The sequence below is a fragment of the Giraffa tippelskirchi genome, chromosome 7, assembly GCF_054371585.1.
Source record: "Giraffa tippelskirchi isolate mGirTip1 chromosome 7, T2T-mGirTip1v1.2.pri, whole genome shotgun sequence".
In the NCBI taxonomy this organism is placed as follows: Eukaryota; Metazoa; Chordata; class Mammalia; order Artiodactyla; family Giraffidae; genus Giraffa; species Giraffa tippelskirchi.
In genome coordinates, this window is record NC_137281.1 from 52,235,099 (window position 1) to 52,252,022 (window position 16,924).

General features: G+C 48.3%; 1 protein-coding gene and 1 pseudogene across 5 annotated transcripts in view; one reads left to right on the forward strand and one right to left on the reverse strand.

The window, feature by feature from the left end:
* The window catches only part of PLCG2 (phospholipase C gamma 2), a 153,415-nt gene that overhangs the window by 48,548 nt on the left and 87,943 nt on the right, over window positions 1-16,924 (reverse strand). For 3 of the 4 annotated variants that reach the window (XR_014060596.1, XM_081514169.1, XM_081514170.1), the window contains exons 10-14: window positions 10,161-10,262; window positions 6,805-6,923; window positions 4,717-4,802; window positions 3,472-3,592; window positions 2,432-2,600 (exon numbers count right to left, since the gene is read on the reverse strand). Coding sequence is in view for 3 of the 4 variants with exons in the window: in XM_081514169.1 (XP_081370295.1) it covers window positions 2,432-2,600; window positions 3,472-3,592; window positions 4,717-4,802; window positions 6,805-6,923; window positions 10,161-10,262 (597 nt within the window). In the remaining variant the exon portion in view is untranslated. Of the gene's footprint in view, window positions 1-2,431; window positions 2,601-3,471; window positions 3,593-4,716; window positions 4,803-6,804; window positions 6,924-7,232; window positions 7,271-7,364; window positions 7,464-10,160; window positions 10,263-16,924 lie in introns of those variants that run through there. The other variant, XM_081514171.1, reaches the window with a different exon arrangement.
* On the forward strand, window positions 10,530-16,030 carry LOC145514966 (nucleolar protein 8 pseudogene; annotated as a pseudogene). Its single transcript, XR_014060597.1, has one exon. The product of XR_014060597.1 is annotated as a nucleolar protein 8 pseudogene (transcript).

Below are 16,924 nucleotides of genomic sequence, written 5' to 3' on the forward strand. Positions count from 1 at the left end.
ACCCGGGCGAGCGCTGACCACCCTCATCACGCGCACAAGCCTTGGGAAGCGGTGACCTGGGGGAGGGGACTCTGGATGGGGAGTCAGACCTGGGCGTAAATTCAGGGCCCATCGCCTTCCTCACTGGGTGGCCTTGGCTGCACGACAATCTGTCTCAGTAAGTTCCCCGGTAAAATGGGGGTGACAGAGCCCCCGCCGGGTCCCGTAAGGCAGCGGGCAAGCAGGATACATGGCGCGGCACGACATAAATGCTCCGTTTGAGCAGCCCTGAGCAACATCTTTGGCAGGAACTGTGCAACCTCCGCTGAGTCAACCTCTGCACCTCAGTGTCCTCCCCTGTCAAGGGGGCTGGGGACCCGGATGACCCGTCCTGCGGGGCTCTCATGAGACTGCACACCATTTATGAGTGTGAACCCAGCCCAGTGTGCGGCACTCACTCACTGTGTCACAGACGCTATTTCCGCCCCCTTTCCCTGAAATGGAGAGCGGTGAGCACAGGTGAGTCCATGGCTGCTCCTAAAGGGGTGTGTGCTACCTCACACCGTGAAATGAGAGCCGAGAAGCCCCTGGGGACATGCCGAGAGCCGTCCTAATGGACACAGAGGGAAGTCACGGAGCGGCAACGAGGCCCCCTGAAGAATCACCGACCAAACCTGAGAAGCCGTGGACCCTCCCCAGCCAAGCCCCTTCTGCCTCTCGTCCTACTGGAATGCTAGAAGCTTCCCTGGACGTCTCAGGGAAATCTACCCCAAAACCTCAGCCAATTCCTCCGAATGCGCTGCTGCTCTGACCCGAGGGCACACCAGGGTGCTCCCCTCCAGATGGGCCTCAGCCAAAGCCCCCTCTCTGCCCGGTGCTCCTCCGCTTAGAGGTTGGTCTCCCCACCAGACCGTGACCTCCCGACACGTAGGGAATGTCCCCAGTGCGTTTTCGTGGTCCAGTGACAATCTAGGGAACACCCCACGTGTTCGCACCACCCACCTTCAAGATGTTCTTCCCCAAACCTGAAGGGCCTTCCCCCTTCTCTGCCTGGTAAACCCCTGTCCGTCCTTCCCACGGACCTGCTGGCTGTCACCGAAATCCACGTTGCTTCTTCCACCGATGCTGCCCTGCTAGTATCAGCGCCCCTGCAGGCGGGGTGGTCATGTGACTAAGTTCTCAGGCTAGGACAGGAGAGGCCAGGCCTGTCGCACTGACGTCCCGCCTGCCTACCAGGCATCCCTCGCCCTGGACCCCTCGTGTTCCCCTTTCTGTGACCAGGATCTCCATGTGCCTGCAACCCAGCATTGACCACACAAGGACGGTGCCCTAAGGCAGCCTTGGCCATGTCTGTGCCATGGACCCCACCTCTGAAGTCTGGGGAAGAGTACAGATCCTTTCCTCAGAACAACATTCATAATGCATAAAATTATAAGAGAAACCAATGATACTGAAATGCAACTATTAAGACAGTAAATAAAAATCTTTGTAACATACTAATAGACATGCCTCTTTATTAACACCTCATATAGGATCTAGAGGCAGATCTAATAACCATCATAATTTCAAAGTTGTGATGAGCACACATTAGTTTGAGATATTTGCAACAACTGCAAATGTGATGTGAAAATATCCATGATTTCTGCTGATGACAAAGCCCCACGTGGCTCGTTGCCAGTATTCATGATGGGAGGAGATGTTAAGTTTTGCTTACGTGTTAACAAAGAGGCAACATTTTTGCCCCAAGTTCACATGCCACTGTCCTCTCCCCCCGAATTCTACCTGTGGACTCTTGGGGGCGCTGCAGGACCTCACCTGAAAACCTCTTCCCTGGGAGAGCACAGAACAAGCAGAGAGGGTCCCTGGACAACCTCATGGACCAGAGTCCACTCTCCTGCACACAAGGCTTGAACTGACGTGCTTTAAGCCATAGTGCATCTGGTCTCTTGACCCAAATGTCACCTTCTCCGTGGTGCTCATGGCTGTCACTCATCCCCCTCTCACAGCACCCAGCTTGCCACCCCCATCACCCCCGGTGCACACAGTCCTTTGGGGCAACTGTCCACCTCCAGTCCACCTCCCGAGCTACCCTGGGAGCTCCCGAGGGCAAGAACGGAGCCTGGGTCTCACTGGAACAGGCTCAGCACATCACAAGGGCCTGATAGAGAGGAACGTGGTGAAGAGCTGCCAAAAACCGAGTGAGAGACAGTGCGTGAATACGTCCGGGGCCCTGCTGTGGGACTGGGTAGTTCCACACACTCTGTACACACTCTTTTGCATTTATACTCCCGGCACACTGACAGTGTGGGTTCTACCTTGAGCCCCCAGACAGCAAGGACACGGAGGCACTGGGAGGTTAAGTGACCTTGCCCAGGTCTGGTGCAGCGTTAGCGAGGAGAACGGTGAGCCCAGGACCCCAGCTCCCTGCGCGCGTGACGCCCCGAGCCGCTACCTTGATGATGATCTTCCCGCGCAGCTGGCTGGGTGACGGCAGCTGGTCGGCACTGGCCTCCTTGGGTTTGGTCAGCAGCAGGTCTCCAAACACCTCCTTGAACACTCTGGCCATGTGGCGCTGCTGCTCCACACAGCAGTGCTCCTCGATGGACAGGATCACGGGGAAGCTGTGGGCGGGCGGGCGGCAGGGGTCAGCGAGGCGGGCACCAGCCACCCACACGGGACTCCCCAGCCTCCTTCGGGCTCTGCAACCAGGAGGTGACCTGCACTCCTGGAGGGGTGCGGACACTCAGCCGAGGCTTGTCGGCAGTGACTTTGGCCAAGATGGAGCCCAGCGGGTTAGATGCGTGTTTGTGTGCTGGGGGAAAGGGGTGTCAGTGTGTGTCTGTGTCTGTGTGTGTGTGTGTGTCTGTGTGTGTGTGCTGGGGGAAAGGGGTGTCAGTGTGTGTCTGCATATGTGTGTGTGTGTGTGCTGGGGGAAAGGGGTGTCAGTGTGTGTGTGTGTGTGTGTGTGTTGGGGGAAAAGGGTGTCAGTGTGTGTCTGTGTCTGTGTGTGTGTGTCTAGTGTAGTGGGGAGTATGAGTGTGTGTGTGTGTGTGTGTGTGTGTGTATGTATGCAGTGGGGTATGTCTGGGGTGGTGGGGAGTGTGTGTGTGTGTCTGTGTGGGGTGTGTAGGCGGGTGGGGACTATGTGTATATGTGTGTGTCTATGTGGGATGTGAATGGGAGGTGGGGAATGTGGGGGAGGGGCGTGACTGGGAGGTGAGGAGTGTGTGTGTGCGTGTCTTATGTGCGATGTGTCAGGGGGTGGGGAGTATGTCTGTGTATCTATGTGTGGTGTCTGGGGGGTGGGGAGTATGTGTATATGTGTGTGTCTATGTGGGGCGTGACTGGAAGGTGGGGAGTGTGTGTGTGTGTGTGTGTGTGTATGTGTCTATGTGAGGTGTGCAGGGGAGTAGGGAGTATGTCTGTGTGTCTGTCCACCCAACCCGAGCGGCTTCCCCTTGAAGGTGAACCACCAGGAAATCAGCCACTGACCTGGAGGTGACAAAGGCGTGGTCTTTGATGGCCTGCACGACATCGTCGAACTTGATCTTGGTGGTCCGCGTCCAGCCGTGGTAGATGATGGGCTTGCCGTCGGGCCCGTCCCAGCAGTCCACTGCGGGCAGAACTGGGCGCCCTGAGCTCCCGCCCGTCCCTCTCCACGCCCAGTGCACTGACGGCGGCTGCGCTGCCCGGCTTATGGTCGTGCCCCGGCCCCCGCCCCCGCCCCCGCCCCAGCGCCAGCTCCATCACCCGGACACCGGGCCAGACCCGGCCAGACCGGGGGCCACCAGCCTGAGGACACGCGTCACCTGCGTCATTACAGGAAGATTGGGTGGTCTAACTAAAGGTCCCTTTGTAATGCCACACATCCGTCCAAAAGACACCAGTTCAAATTTTTTTAACAGAGATTTATGGTGCGTCTTATCTTCTGATTTGACTTGTCTAAACCCTGCTTGCCTTCTCTGCTAGAGGAAACATCACAGAGCAGTCGGAGATTTATTTTTCGAGATTCACGGTGAAAGGTTCAGACAGAACTAGGTTACGCAGAAGGCGAACAGCCTCTATATTTTTAACCCCCAGAGGAGACAGGAGCTGACAGTTTCAAACCAAATTTTTTTCACATTTGCTTTTTCCCTAAGAGGGAAAAAGGCATAAATTAGGCAACATTCTGTAGGAGGAACTGCCATTAAGGTTTGATACCGTGATGAATGTTTCTGATAAAACTGGAGCCTACATCGGTGCTTTGTGCCTTTACTCAGCCTGGCACAGCCATGAGCCTCTGGTGCTGAGTCAGGCCGGGGGGTCAGGAGGAAGCACCCGCTCCCAGCCACATCTAGGGGCCTGGAGTCGCCTGTGTGGGGCAGCTGCGGGCACCTGGGCACAGGCGGTCAGGTACCCTTGCTGAACCGCGCAGGGCGCCCTCCTGCCTCTAACTACAGCCCCGAGGGATGGCAGGACCGGAAGGCCATCTTTGTGACTGGCCTCCCAGCCCCTCCGCTGTATCTGGATGCTTTCCAGACAAGAAGACCACTGCCCAAGGTGCTGTGGCTCCGACCTGGCCAGGCCCAATGTCCCTCCTTGTTGTGGAGGACCCTGTCTTCGGCGGAAAGTCCCCCGGCTGGTGGGGGCCACCTCGTTCACCCCAGATGCTGAGGGCGCCTGGCTCCGTCCCCAGGCTGCCCCACGCACCCCAACCATCGGGCCCCCACGTGAAGCATCCGGCGGGCGGGTACTCACGCTCGATGCAGCGGCAGCCCATCCGCAGGCAGCGGACATAGGCCTCCGGGGACGACTCGCTTCGCAGCTGGTCCCCCGTGAGGTACCTGTGGGAGAGAGGGCCGTGTGGGGGCAGGCCTGCACCTCGGGGCACCCCTGGGGAACTTCTCAGCCTGAGCCCCCAATGCCCTGAGTTCTTTCTGTCTAGAAAGAGCCACCCCAGCCCCCAGTTAGGATCTGGGCCAGACACAGGCAATCGTGTGGCCGACACAGTCACGAGCCTCAGACTCAGGCTGTGGTCGTGAGAGGTGAAGGGTACCCATGCTGGAAACCCAAGGGTGGGGCGGAGAACGTGTGTTCTCTCGAGGAAAATGTGGTGGAAGGGAGGAGTCAGGAGTGAGACTGACGGGCAGTGATAAACCGAGGACACCCGACGGCTGACCCCCAGGCTACACAAGGCAAAGGTGGGCCATCATTCTGACAGAGCCCCAGGCCCAGCACAGAATAAATGGAACTTGCTACCCCGTGAACTATGTCTACCAAAACTAATGCAAAAAGATCTATTTTTACCACTCTCCTCCTTACCACCCTCATTCCCCTCTTTAAGAGTTTGCATTGCTCAGCTGTCTTCTGGGTTTGGCAGAATCCGCCATTCTAAGACACGTACTCAAACCAAAGGACGTAGTGGGGACGAGAACCAGGAAATCCCTTTGCCCCTGAATAGGAAGGTGTCTTCCAAAATGCCTGGAGACAGACCTAAGGGCCTGCTCTCCACCTCCTGCCTAGACCAAAACTCGGGAAAGTACCAGTCAACAGCCCAGGACCGAAGGCCTCCACCCTCTCATCTTATAAAGCAGACCGAGGACCAGAGCTTGGGTGGCACATCCATTTCTCCCTTCTGCTCTTTTTTTCAATCAGGGCAAGCTTCCAAAGATACACATTTGAGTGTGTTGTTCTCCAGCCTAAAAGCCATCAGTGGGGGCTCCCACTGCCCTCACTGCAGCCTCAAAGATGCCACTCAAGCTGACCCTGCTGGCCTCGTCTCCCGCCACTCACCCTCCCAGGGTCTATGCTCTAGTCTTACTAGACTCCTGTCAGTTCCTCCTGCCCCCGGACATTTGCATGAGCTGTTCCTGTGTCTGAAACCCTCCTCCTCCTCGCCTCACCACTTGTTCTCTCACCAACTCCTGCTCATCACTAAGACTCAAAGGAGGCCCTTTCCCCCTGCAAATACATGAGGACAAGGGCTGACCCTTCCCCTGACCCATTTTTTTTCTATTTTTTGGTCCCGCTGCGCAGCATGCAGGATCTTAGTTCTCCAACCAGGGACTGAAGCCGTGCCCCCTGCGGTGGAAATGCAAGCCCAGGGCGTGATGCAAGGTGAACTCTCAGTAAATGTCAGTTCAGTGACTAATTCAACTGCTTTCCTGAGAGTTGGACCATAAAGAAGGTTGAGCACCAAAGAATTGATGCTTTCGAACTGTGGTGTTGGAGAAGACTCTTGAGAGTCTGTTGGACAGCAAGGAGAACAAACCAGTCCATCCTAAAGGAAATCAACCGTGAATATTCACTGGAACGACTAATGCTGAAGCTGAAGCTCCAATACTTTGGCCACCTGATGCGAAGAGCTGACTCATTGGAAAAGACCCTGATGCTGGGAAAGATTGAAGGCAGAAGGAGAAGGGGACGACAGAGGATGAGATGGTTGGATGGCATCACTGACGCAATGGACATGAGTTTAAGCAAAGTCAGGGAGATAGTGAAGGACAGGGGAGCCTAACATGCTGCAGTCCATGGGCTCACAACGAGTCGGACATGACTTAGAGACTCAACAAAAACAACAACTACGAATGAGATGCCCAAACTGTGCAAACGGGCTTTGTCGACATGCTTCTTAGGGCCACAGAAAAGGGATTACTATGGTAATACCAACTAGGAAAGACAGATGCATCTCCCCACCCCTCCAGAAGCTTCCACATATCCCAGTCTGAGCAGTGAGGGCCTGCACTCTGCCCACTGCCCACATGCTCTTCCGGAGCAGCGCACTGTAGTGCCCTCTGTACCACCCTTCTCCTGCCCAACAGGCCACAGGCTGGCAGGGAGACTCACGTGTTGTGAGATGAGGAGATCCAGTAATGAGACAAGGGGTTGTTCATGTCCTGCATGTCCACCATGTCATACTTCTCGTCCCAGATGCTGTTCTCCCGGGAAAACAGGTATGTGAGGAACTAGGAGAGTCACAAACACAAGGAGGGATCACCACACGAGGCACAGGTGGTGACTGGTTCTTACGGGCCTGTGTCAGCTCGGGGAGACGGTACATGAATATTCAACACACAGTCCCCTGGCCTCAGTTACCCAAGTTTCCAAAGGAGAAAACTCGGATTGCAACAGGCTGTATGAACACACGCTTCGCTGACCTATACAGTTAATTTCCTTTTCAATATGTTTCCTCAAGTATTTGAGGCTACAAGAGTACATGCTGCCCGTATACAAATGTTTAGGGACAATAATACCATGAACATTTGTGAACGCACCATCCAATGTGAGAAGCAGGACACTACCAGTGTGATATCTAGAAGGCAGGAAATTTCATATACCAGTTCCTGACCCCTTACAAAAGGAATCAGAAGACTGAGTGACACTCTGCTTCCTGGGAACAGCCTTACATGGGACGAAGAGCGCTCCCTTCCTCCCCTCAGCCCCTGCTGCCTCACGCAGAGCCAAGTGCACTCCTTTCCACATCTTGCAAGAGCCACACAAACCATGGAATTCTAGTGCTGCGCTTGTAACGGTTTAAGGCTCACTGGCAGCAACGCCCTCTAGTGGCAAACGAAAAGATTTCACCTACGTAATCAAATAGAGGAGCTCAGTCGCTCAAATAGAGCAGGAGGAGAAAAATAAAGGCTGTGATGGTTTCAGTTCAGTTCAGTCGCTCAGTCGTGTCCGACTCTTTGCGACCCCATGAATCGCAGCACGCCAGGCCTCCCTGTCCATCACCAACTCCCGGAGTTTACCCAAACTCATGTCCATCGAGTCGGTGATGCCATTCAACCATCTCATCCTCTGTCGTCCCCTTCTCCTCATGCCCCCAATCCTTCCCAGCATCAGGGTCTTTTCCAATGAGTCAACTCTTCACATGAGGTGGCCAAAGTATTGGAGTTTCAGCTTCAACATCAGTCCTTACAATGAACACCCAGAGCTGATCTCCTTTAGAATGGACTGGTTGGACCTCCTCGCAGTCCAAGAGTCTTCTCCAACACCACAGTTCAAAAGCATCAATTCTTAGGTGCTCAGCTTTCTTCACAGTCCAACTCGCACATTCATACATGACCACTGGAAAAACCATAGCCTTGACTAGATGGACCTTTGTGGGCAAAGTAATGTCTCTGCTTTTTAATATGCTATCTAGTTTGGTCATAACTTTCCTTCCAAGAAGTAAGTGTCTTTTAATTTCATGGCTGCAACCACCATCTGCAGTGATTTTGGAACCCAAAAAAATAAAGTCTGACACTGTTTCCACTGTTTCCCCATCTATTTCCCAGGAAGTGATGGGACCAGATGCCATGATCTTAGTTTTCTGAACGTTGAGCTTTAAGCCAACTTTTTCACTCTCCTCTTTCACTTTCATCAAGAGGCTCTTTAGTTCTTCTTCACTTTCTGCCATAAGGGTGATGTCATCTGCATATCTCAGGTTATTGATATTTCTCCCGGCAATCTTGATTCCAGCTTGTGTTTCTTCCAGCCCAGCGTTTCTCATGATGTACTCTGCATATAAGTTAAATAAGCAGGGTGACAATATACAGCCTTGACGTACTCCTTTTCCTATTTGGAACCAGTCTGCTGTTCCATGTCCAGTTCTAACTGTTGCTTCTTGACCTGCATACAGGTTTCTCAAGAAGCAGCTCAGGTGGTCTGGTATTCCCATTTCTTTCAGAACTTTTCACAGTTTATTGTGATCCACACAGTCAAAGGCTTTGGCATAGTTGATAAAGCAGAAGTAGATGTTTTTCTGGAACTCTCTTGCTTTTTCAATGATCTAGCAGATGTTGGCAATTTGATATCTGTCTAGAAAAGGTTCCTCTGCCTTTTCTAAAACCAGCTTGAACATCTGGAAGTTCACGGTTCACATATAGCTGAAGCCTGGCTTGGAGAATTTTGAGCATTACTTTACTAGCGTGTGAGATGAGTGCAATTGTGCAGTAGTTTGAGCATTCTTTGGCATTGCCTTTCTTTGGGATTGGGATGAAAACTGACCTTTTCCAGTCCTGTGGCCACTGCTGAGTTTTCCAAATTTGCAGGCATATTGAGTGCAGCACTTTCACATCATCATCTTTCAGGATTTGAAATAGCTCAACTGGAATTCCATCACCTCCACTAGCTTTATTCGTAGTGATGCTTTCTAAGGCCCACTTGACTTCACATTCCCAGATGTCTGGCTCTAGGTGAGTGATCACACCATCGTGTTTATCTGGGTCGTGAAGATCTTTTTTGTACAGTTCTTCTGTGTATTCTTGCCACCTCTTCTCAATATCTTCTTCTTCTGTTAGGTCCATACCATTTCTGTCCTTTATCGAGCCCATCTTTGCATGAAATGTTCCCTTGGTATCTCTAATTTTCTTGAAGAGATCTTTAGTCTTTCCCATTCTGTTGTTTTCCTCTATTTCTTTGCACTGATCACTGAGGAAGGCTTTCTTATCTCTCCTGGCTATTCTTTGGAACTCTGCATTCAAATGGGAATATCTTTCCTTTTCTCCTTTGCTTTTCACTTCTCTTCTTTTCACAGCTATTTGTAAGGTCTCCTCAGACAGCCATTTTGCTTTTTTGCATTTCTTTTTCTTGGGGATGGTCTTGATCCCTGTCTCCTGTACAATGTCACGAACCTCCATCCATAGTTCATCAGGCATTCTGTCTATCAGATCTAGTCCCTTAAGTCTATTTCTTACTTCCACTGTATAATCATAAGGGATTTGATTTAGGTCATACCTGAATGGTCTAGTGGTTTTCCCTACTTTCTTCAATTTAAGTCTGTATTTGGCCATAAAGAGTTCATGATCTGAGCCACAGTCAGCTCCCAGTCTTGTTTTTGCTGACTGTATAGAGCTTCTCCATCTTTGGCTGCAAAGAATATAATCAATCTGATTTTGGTGTTGACCATTTGGTGATGTCCATGTGTAGAATCTTCTCTTGTGTTGTTGGAAGAGGGTGTTTGCTATGACCAGTGTGTTCTCTTGGCAAACTCTATTAGCCTTTGCCCTGCTTCATTCTGTACTCCAAGGCCAAATTTGCTTGTTACTCCAGGTGTGATGGTTTAGGACTGGGTAAAAAAACAGCTCTTGACTGAGAGAGTCAGTCTTGGGACATCTGCAGCAAAGCCCTCCAAGGGAAGAGACCTAGAAAATACACTTCGGAGGACAGCGATGTGAATCCAAAAGCCATGCCCACAGGACAGGGAGCTCACTCACCTCATCCACAAACAAGAAGGGTTCAGAAGTTTCCCTCATGGTGTCGTCAATAAACTTCGTCATCCGCTCACGGACTTTGTTCAGATCCTGAGCCCAAAGCTCCTTAGAATGATAAAAAGAATGTGAAATCATCAGAAAGAGGACTTTGCAAAATTCTTTACCTCCCAGGATCCAGTTTTAGTCAAAGACTGAAACACGGATGTATTCTGGACACACATACCATCAAGGTGTCACCCTATGCACAGCACACATTTTCCCTAAAGGACCAGAGAGTAAACATTTTAGGCTTTTGGCCACAACCACTCAATTCTTCCATAATAGTGCAGAAAGAACCACAGACAAAAGGCACACAAATGGCCATGGTTGTGTTTATAAACAAAACTTTATTTATAAAAAACAAGCTGTGGGCCAGATGCAGTCTGTGGCTATAGTCTGCAGACTCCTGCTCTAAGCTAGTTCTTCACATTTGCTAGCATAAAGAGGAGGGGACCACAGTTATGTCAGACAACTAGGGTTACTCCCCTGGCTGATGGTGGGCAAGTTTAAGACCCTCTCTGAGCTCCTGGTCTCTTACCTGGGAATAGTGATACCTAAGTACAGAGGCTGTGAAGGACTGGATGAAATAAAAGTTCTGTGCTTAAAACAGCACCTGGTACACAGAAGGTGCTCAAATCACAGCAACACGAACGGTCGATTGTCATCCTCCTGTGACATCTCATTCTGTCCAGACAACTTTGCAGGTCATATACTGTCACTGTCATTTTAGAGATAAGGACACAGAAGCTCAGAACATCACACGACCCCAACTTCACACAGCTAGTAATTTGGAGAGCTAGGCTTCCAAATAACTAAACTTTGGAAAATCAACACAGAATCAGTCAAGATCAGGAAAGTATTACTACTCAGATACTAATAAGGTCTGAAAGATACATGACCAGTTCAAAAACAGCTTCTGCACAGTCTCAGAAATTCAGAAGCCCTTTAGAATAAAGAATATATAACGGAAAAGAACTTCACTGTTTTCTCTTCAAACCCTAAATCCCCAAATGTTCCTAGACAAAAGGATAAAACATGACCCAGATATTCAATTTTGGCTCATGTTTTCTGGATTCCTAACATTCTAAAACCTCTATCTGTAAGAAAAATAAACCTAGATGTGCTACCAGCTACGTGTGGTTGGTTGGGAAAGTCAGAACAGGAAGTTTGAAAGAAGGTAAAGTATATGGGCAGACACAAATGAGGCAGGTGCAAGTCAACAATAAGCCTCACTGTTGATTCTTGCAAATCGACTTGGATGAAGGACACCCAACAGCCAGGAGCCAGAGGAGCAGCTGGTTCATTTGCGTGCAGGGGTGTTACAACCTTTGAATACCAGAACAGGAAACTCAAATCGTAGGATACTTAATGCAAACACCTTGACAGGCCTAGATGTCCTGCAAAGGCCAGAAGCTCCCTGCTTCCTTCTCCTGTAGAGCTTTAGCATAAAAAATCATGGGTACTGAGCCGACATAACCTGGAACTGAAATGTCTGTGAATAAGAAATCTTCTGCCTAAAGGAGTTTAAAATATGAATATCCTAGGGGGTTAGTAAATGTTTCTACTTGGTGGGACTTCCCTGGTGGTCCAGTGGTTAAAACTCTACCATTCCAATGCAGGGGGCGGGTTTGATCCCCAGTCAGGGTACTAAGATCCCACATGCCACGTGGCCTAAAAAGAAGAAAAAAAAAAAATGTGTCTCTGTGGTGTGGGGTATTGTGCTGGGCAACTGCAATAATGGCAATGATGAGAGAATTAACTGCGGTGAGGTGGTCCGCACTGGGCAGGGCCGGCATGCCAGGCTCTGCCCTTGACTTTGTCATGTGGGGCTCATTTTGAACTCACACAAGCCCAGGAGATACATATAACACTACTCTCCGGTTAAATAAATAAGAAAGCTGAGGCTTCAGGTCATTAAATAAACTGACCCAACACTGAATCCTAGACCAACCCAGACACATCAGGTTCAGGTCAGTTCAGGTCACCTGTCCCTCCCAGGGCTGGACTACAGCCCACTTGACCAGCCCTCAGACGGAAACTCAGACGAGTTCTCTGAAATTCTCAGTTCTATTAAAATGCCGCCATCACACCAGCTTGTTAGAAAAGATGAAGATGGTGGATTTCCATATGAAAACTGCGCCAGAAGCAGAAGTACCAGGGCACAAAAACTGCGTTGTGAGCAAATCTGAAGTCTTCCCTGTCCTTCATGTAAAGAATGAACAGAAACGTAAAATCATAAAGTATGATCCCTCAAAATACTGCCACAACTTAAAGAAGATAGGGGGGGATTTCACAAATGCTGTCCCTATATCCAACCTCACTAGGGAACTGGAAGGAGGGAATGATCCTATGAGTAAGAAATGGCGAGAATTCTCTGCCTTTCACAGCCATGCCAAGAAGATAACAAAAGTGCACAAAAATGAGGGTTCCCCTGCATCTCTAACCGTCAGATCAAAGCCTAGTAGCGTAACAGAGAGTCCGCATTTAATACAACAGGTTGCACAAAAAATACCGCATAATTCCATTACTCCTAAATCACCCTATATAACTGACAATGATCGTCAGAAATTTTAAAATGTATTTTTTCAGGCTTCTGGTTTAGAAACTACCAAAATCAGAAATAGCATATCTAATGATGATATTGATTCTAAAGATAAATTAAGACTAATGATTGCAAGAGAGGAAAACTTAGAGAAAACTATATGGTCCTCAAATGAATTTGAAAATGATCCCTTCGAAGTTGTAAGGGATGATTTTAAATCTGATTTTCACAAATTTCATACTTCAACAGGTTTAGGCCTCAAAAACAATGTCTCTTGCCTCAACAGTGAAAATAATGTTATGAAAAATGGTTGTGACTCTGATTCAGGAGATACAGATGAAATCATTGCAATGAAAAAAAGTTCTGGTAAGATCAAAAACAGTGTAGATTTTTCACAGATAGAAAAGTCTATGAACAAGAAAACTTATTCGAAAAAAAACAGAAAAAAAGTATGATCTTTCTGATGACTGTATTAAAGTACAAAAAAAGAAAAAGTAGAGATAGCCCTCAGTCACAGAGTTAAGCCTCTTAGCTGCAAATCTCTGATTGAGTCCAGTAGCAGTGAAGATGCTGCTTCCATATCAGAATCAACTGAGTCTGAAGGAGATAAGGAGTTTAACACCTTGATGGAAAACTGTCTCCGTGTGGATCTGACTTGGGCTGACTTGGAACAGTTGGCTGGCAGTAACCAGGAGGCTCCAAAAGACAAGACTGAGAGCAATGGCCAGGAAACCGCTGCCAAGTGTGACAGGGCCTCCAAGAGCCAACGGACTCCAGGTGACTGCAAGAGAGTGTTGCCTCTAACAATATTAATTAAGATAAAATTTCCTTGAAACTTGAGGAAGCTAGGAACACGTCCATGGAAAAATGGTCCCTGTGTGCTAATGGCCCATCAAGTGAACAGACTCCTTTCCAACATGCAAAGGAGGCAAATGACTCAAACCAAATTCAGCCTCAAAAGAGGCAGTCTTCTTTTGAGAGCCAGGGTCACAAAGCAGGTGTCCCCTAACAGTTCAGAAAAGAGAAACAGAAATCCTATTTCTAGTCTGTTGCCACTAAAAGATAAGAAATCTTTAAGTCTTGATGCTAAGACTCGCAGCAGAGGCCTTGATGAAGACTGTTGCCACAGGACTAGAAAGTCAGGAGAAGGCTCTGAAAGGAGGCCTGATCTGTGCAGCTCCAAGGCCCCTGAGAAATCACCAGAGGTTTTCTCAAGGAGAGACTCCCAGGGAAGCAAAACTAACTTCCCACTTTCTGTTAATAGTTCATCAGATGTTAGTTAAGGATAAGCATGCTGAAGATAATCAGAAACGTTTGGCAGCCTTAGAGGCAAGGCAGAAAGCAAAAGAAGTCCAAAAGAAGTTGGTTCACAACGCTCTGGCAAATTTGGACGGTCATCCAGAGGACAAGCCAATGCACATCATCTTTGGTTCCAATAGTGAAAGTGAAACAGGACACATCCACTCAGGAGCAAAGCCATCCAGGAGAGGAACTGGTAAAAGAGTCCATGGGTAGAGCCTCTGGGAAGTTCTTTGACAGCAGCGACGATGAGGAATCTTGTTCCGAAGATGACAATAACAGGTTCAGAATTATACCTCAGTTTGAGGGCAGAGCTGGACAGAAGCTCATGAATTTGCAGTCTCACTTTGACTCCCGATTTCTAGAAAATGATAGTGAAGAGGAACAGGAAGAAATAAATGAAAAGAAAACTGCTGAGGAGGAAGAACTTGCTGCAGAAAAGCTGAAAGCCCTGAATGTTGTGCAGAGCGTTTGGAGATCAGCTTAAGCAATTCTACAAGCAAAGGATCAGTAGCTGCAAAGAAATTTAAGGACATCATTCATTATGATCCAACGAGGCATGACCACGCCACTTATGAAAGAAAACAAGATGATAAACCCAAGGAAAGTAAAGCAAAACAAAAGAAGAAACGGGAAGAAGCTGAGAAACTACCTGGGGTGTCTAAGGAAATGTATTATAACATTGCTACGGATTTAAAACAAGTATTTCAGACTGTAAAAGATGCCAGTGAAAAGGAAGATGACACAGCTTGGAATGAGGACTCTGATGGACAGAAAGCTGAGGTAGTCCAGGACACCACAGGTCTGATGATTTGGGATGAACAAACCGGTGGGTTCACATTTTCCTTTTTTGAGTCTGACGCCAAAGATGAAAAGGAAGAGACCTATAGAGTTGAAGCAGTAAAACCTGGGAAGATCACCTGGCAGGGAGACAGCAGTTCAGAAGAGGAAGATGTTACTGAAGAAACATGACAAAAGCACAGCCCTGAAGAAGTATCATCCCCTGAGAAAGAGACTCCTAGATGTTTCTTTTTCTCTAAGAATGATGAGAGACTTCATGGTTCAGATTTATTCTGGAGAGGAGTGGGAAGTGATATTAGCAGGAATTCTTGGGAAATCAGAACAAACAACTTCCGTACAGACTGTCAGAAGAAACTTAAAGATGCCAAAAGGAGAGTGAAACCAAATAATAAATGTCATTGTTAGTTTTGATACTGAATGTAAACAAGTCTCACTGCGGAAACTGGAGTGATCTAGAAGATGATTTTAGCTGGTAAAGAATTCAGAGTGAAGGAATATTCAACATCTTATCTGGTGGATATCATTCTGATTGCTTTCTTTTTCTGTAGATTTCATATCTGTTCTTACCTAATTACTTCAAACAACCTGAACCTTTGTTTCAATGAAGCATAAGATAGTCCCTCAAAATACTTTTGTATATAATCTCTTTGCCCTCCATCTTCAATAACTAATGGGCATTTCCTGACATGAGGTTTACATAAAGCTTTTTAAAATATATGCATCAGAGCACTTATATTTTCCAAGTTATGTTTCACGTAAATTGTACTTGAAATATTTCTGATTGTATTAAGTACACCTTACCTCCAAAAAAAAAATGCTGCTGTCGTTTCTTTAGGATAAGTTCCTAGGAGAGCAATTATTAAAGTACAGAAGGCTGTTTTCAAAGTTTTCATATTAACTGCATTTTGCCCAAAGTGTTTTCTGAAAAACTTGCGTTAACTCGCACACCAAGTAGGGCAGTGATTATTTCACATATGAGCCTCCAGGCCCTGAGCCGTGGCTCAGAGTCCCACAGAGCGCCAGGAGCTGAGACATTCAGGGTCCACGAGACTGACGGCCCAGCGCCCCACCCCTGGCCTCACCCCTTGTTCCCACCACACACTCACACGGATGCACGCAGGCTGCCTGCGTCCTAGCTCCTGGATGTGGGATCCTAACTCCCTGCACTTTGCTGCCAGTCCATGACCCTGACTTCTGAGGGTACCCCAGTGACCGGGCCAGTGTGCGGAAAGTATGTGACTCTCCCAGGAATATCATCACCCTGCACGAGGCGGTGGATCCAGGATACACAATGAGTTTAACCATTTAACTTCAACACCTTCCTACAAAACTGAGTCATTCGGTGCAAGGAAGAGCATGGAGAAAAAGCAGACAGCATGGGTGCCTCTCTCTGCTTCCATCTCTGGGCAGCTCAGCACCTTACATGCAATTGGGTCCAAGAGACTTCATCTATCCCCCTCACTTCACCTGCCCTCGGTCATAGTCCCAGGCAGGTAAGACTTCTCTTGGTCACTCCCATGCACCCACGAGGGGAAAGCATGACACCTCAGCATCCTGATCACCATTCACCATGAACCACCGCAGCTACCCGCTCTGCCTGGACCTTTCTGCAGCCAGCCTTGTCCAAGTGTGTGTCTCCCTACAATCAATGACATCTGAACACAGGATGGGTGCTGACACTAAGAAGTTAGTGTTGGTTGCAAAAGGTGTTAATAGGACTGTTATTGTCCTCTTTTGTTAAAAATAAAAAGTCCATTTCACGAGAGAGACATACTGAAGTATTTACAGATGGAATGATACAGAGTCTGGGGTTTCTGTTAGAATTTGCCAGCAAAGAAATGAAGAAGGAGGGAAGGGAAGGGAGACACGTGGGTGTGGGGATGGAGGAGGGAAGAAATGAAAGTGGCAAAGCATTCATAATTCTGTAATCTGAGTGATGGGTCCACAGTAGTTTATGATACCAGCCTGTCTACTTTTGTGTATGTTTGAGATGCTGTACAATACAAAGTATTTTTTAAAGTAAATGAACTGAATATCATTATGAATCTAAAGCTGCCCTTAAAAAGTTTATTTAAAAAAAAACCAA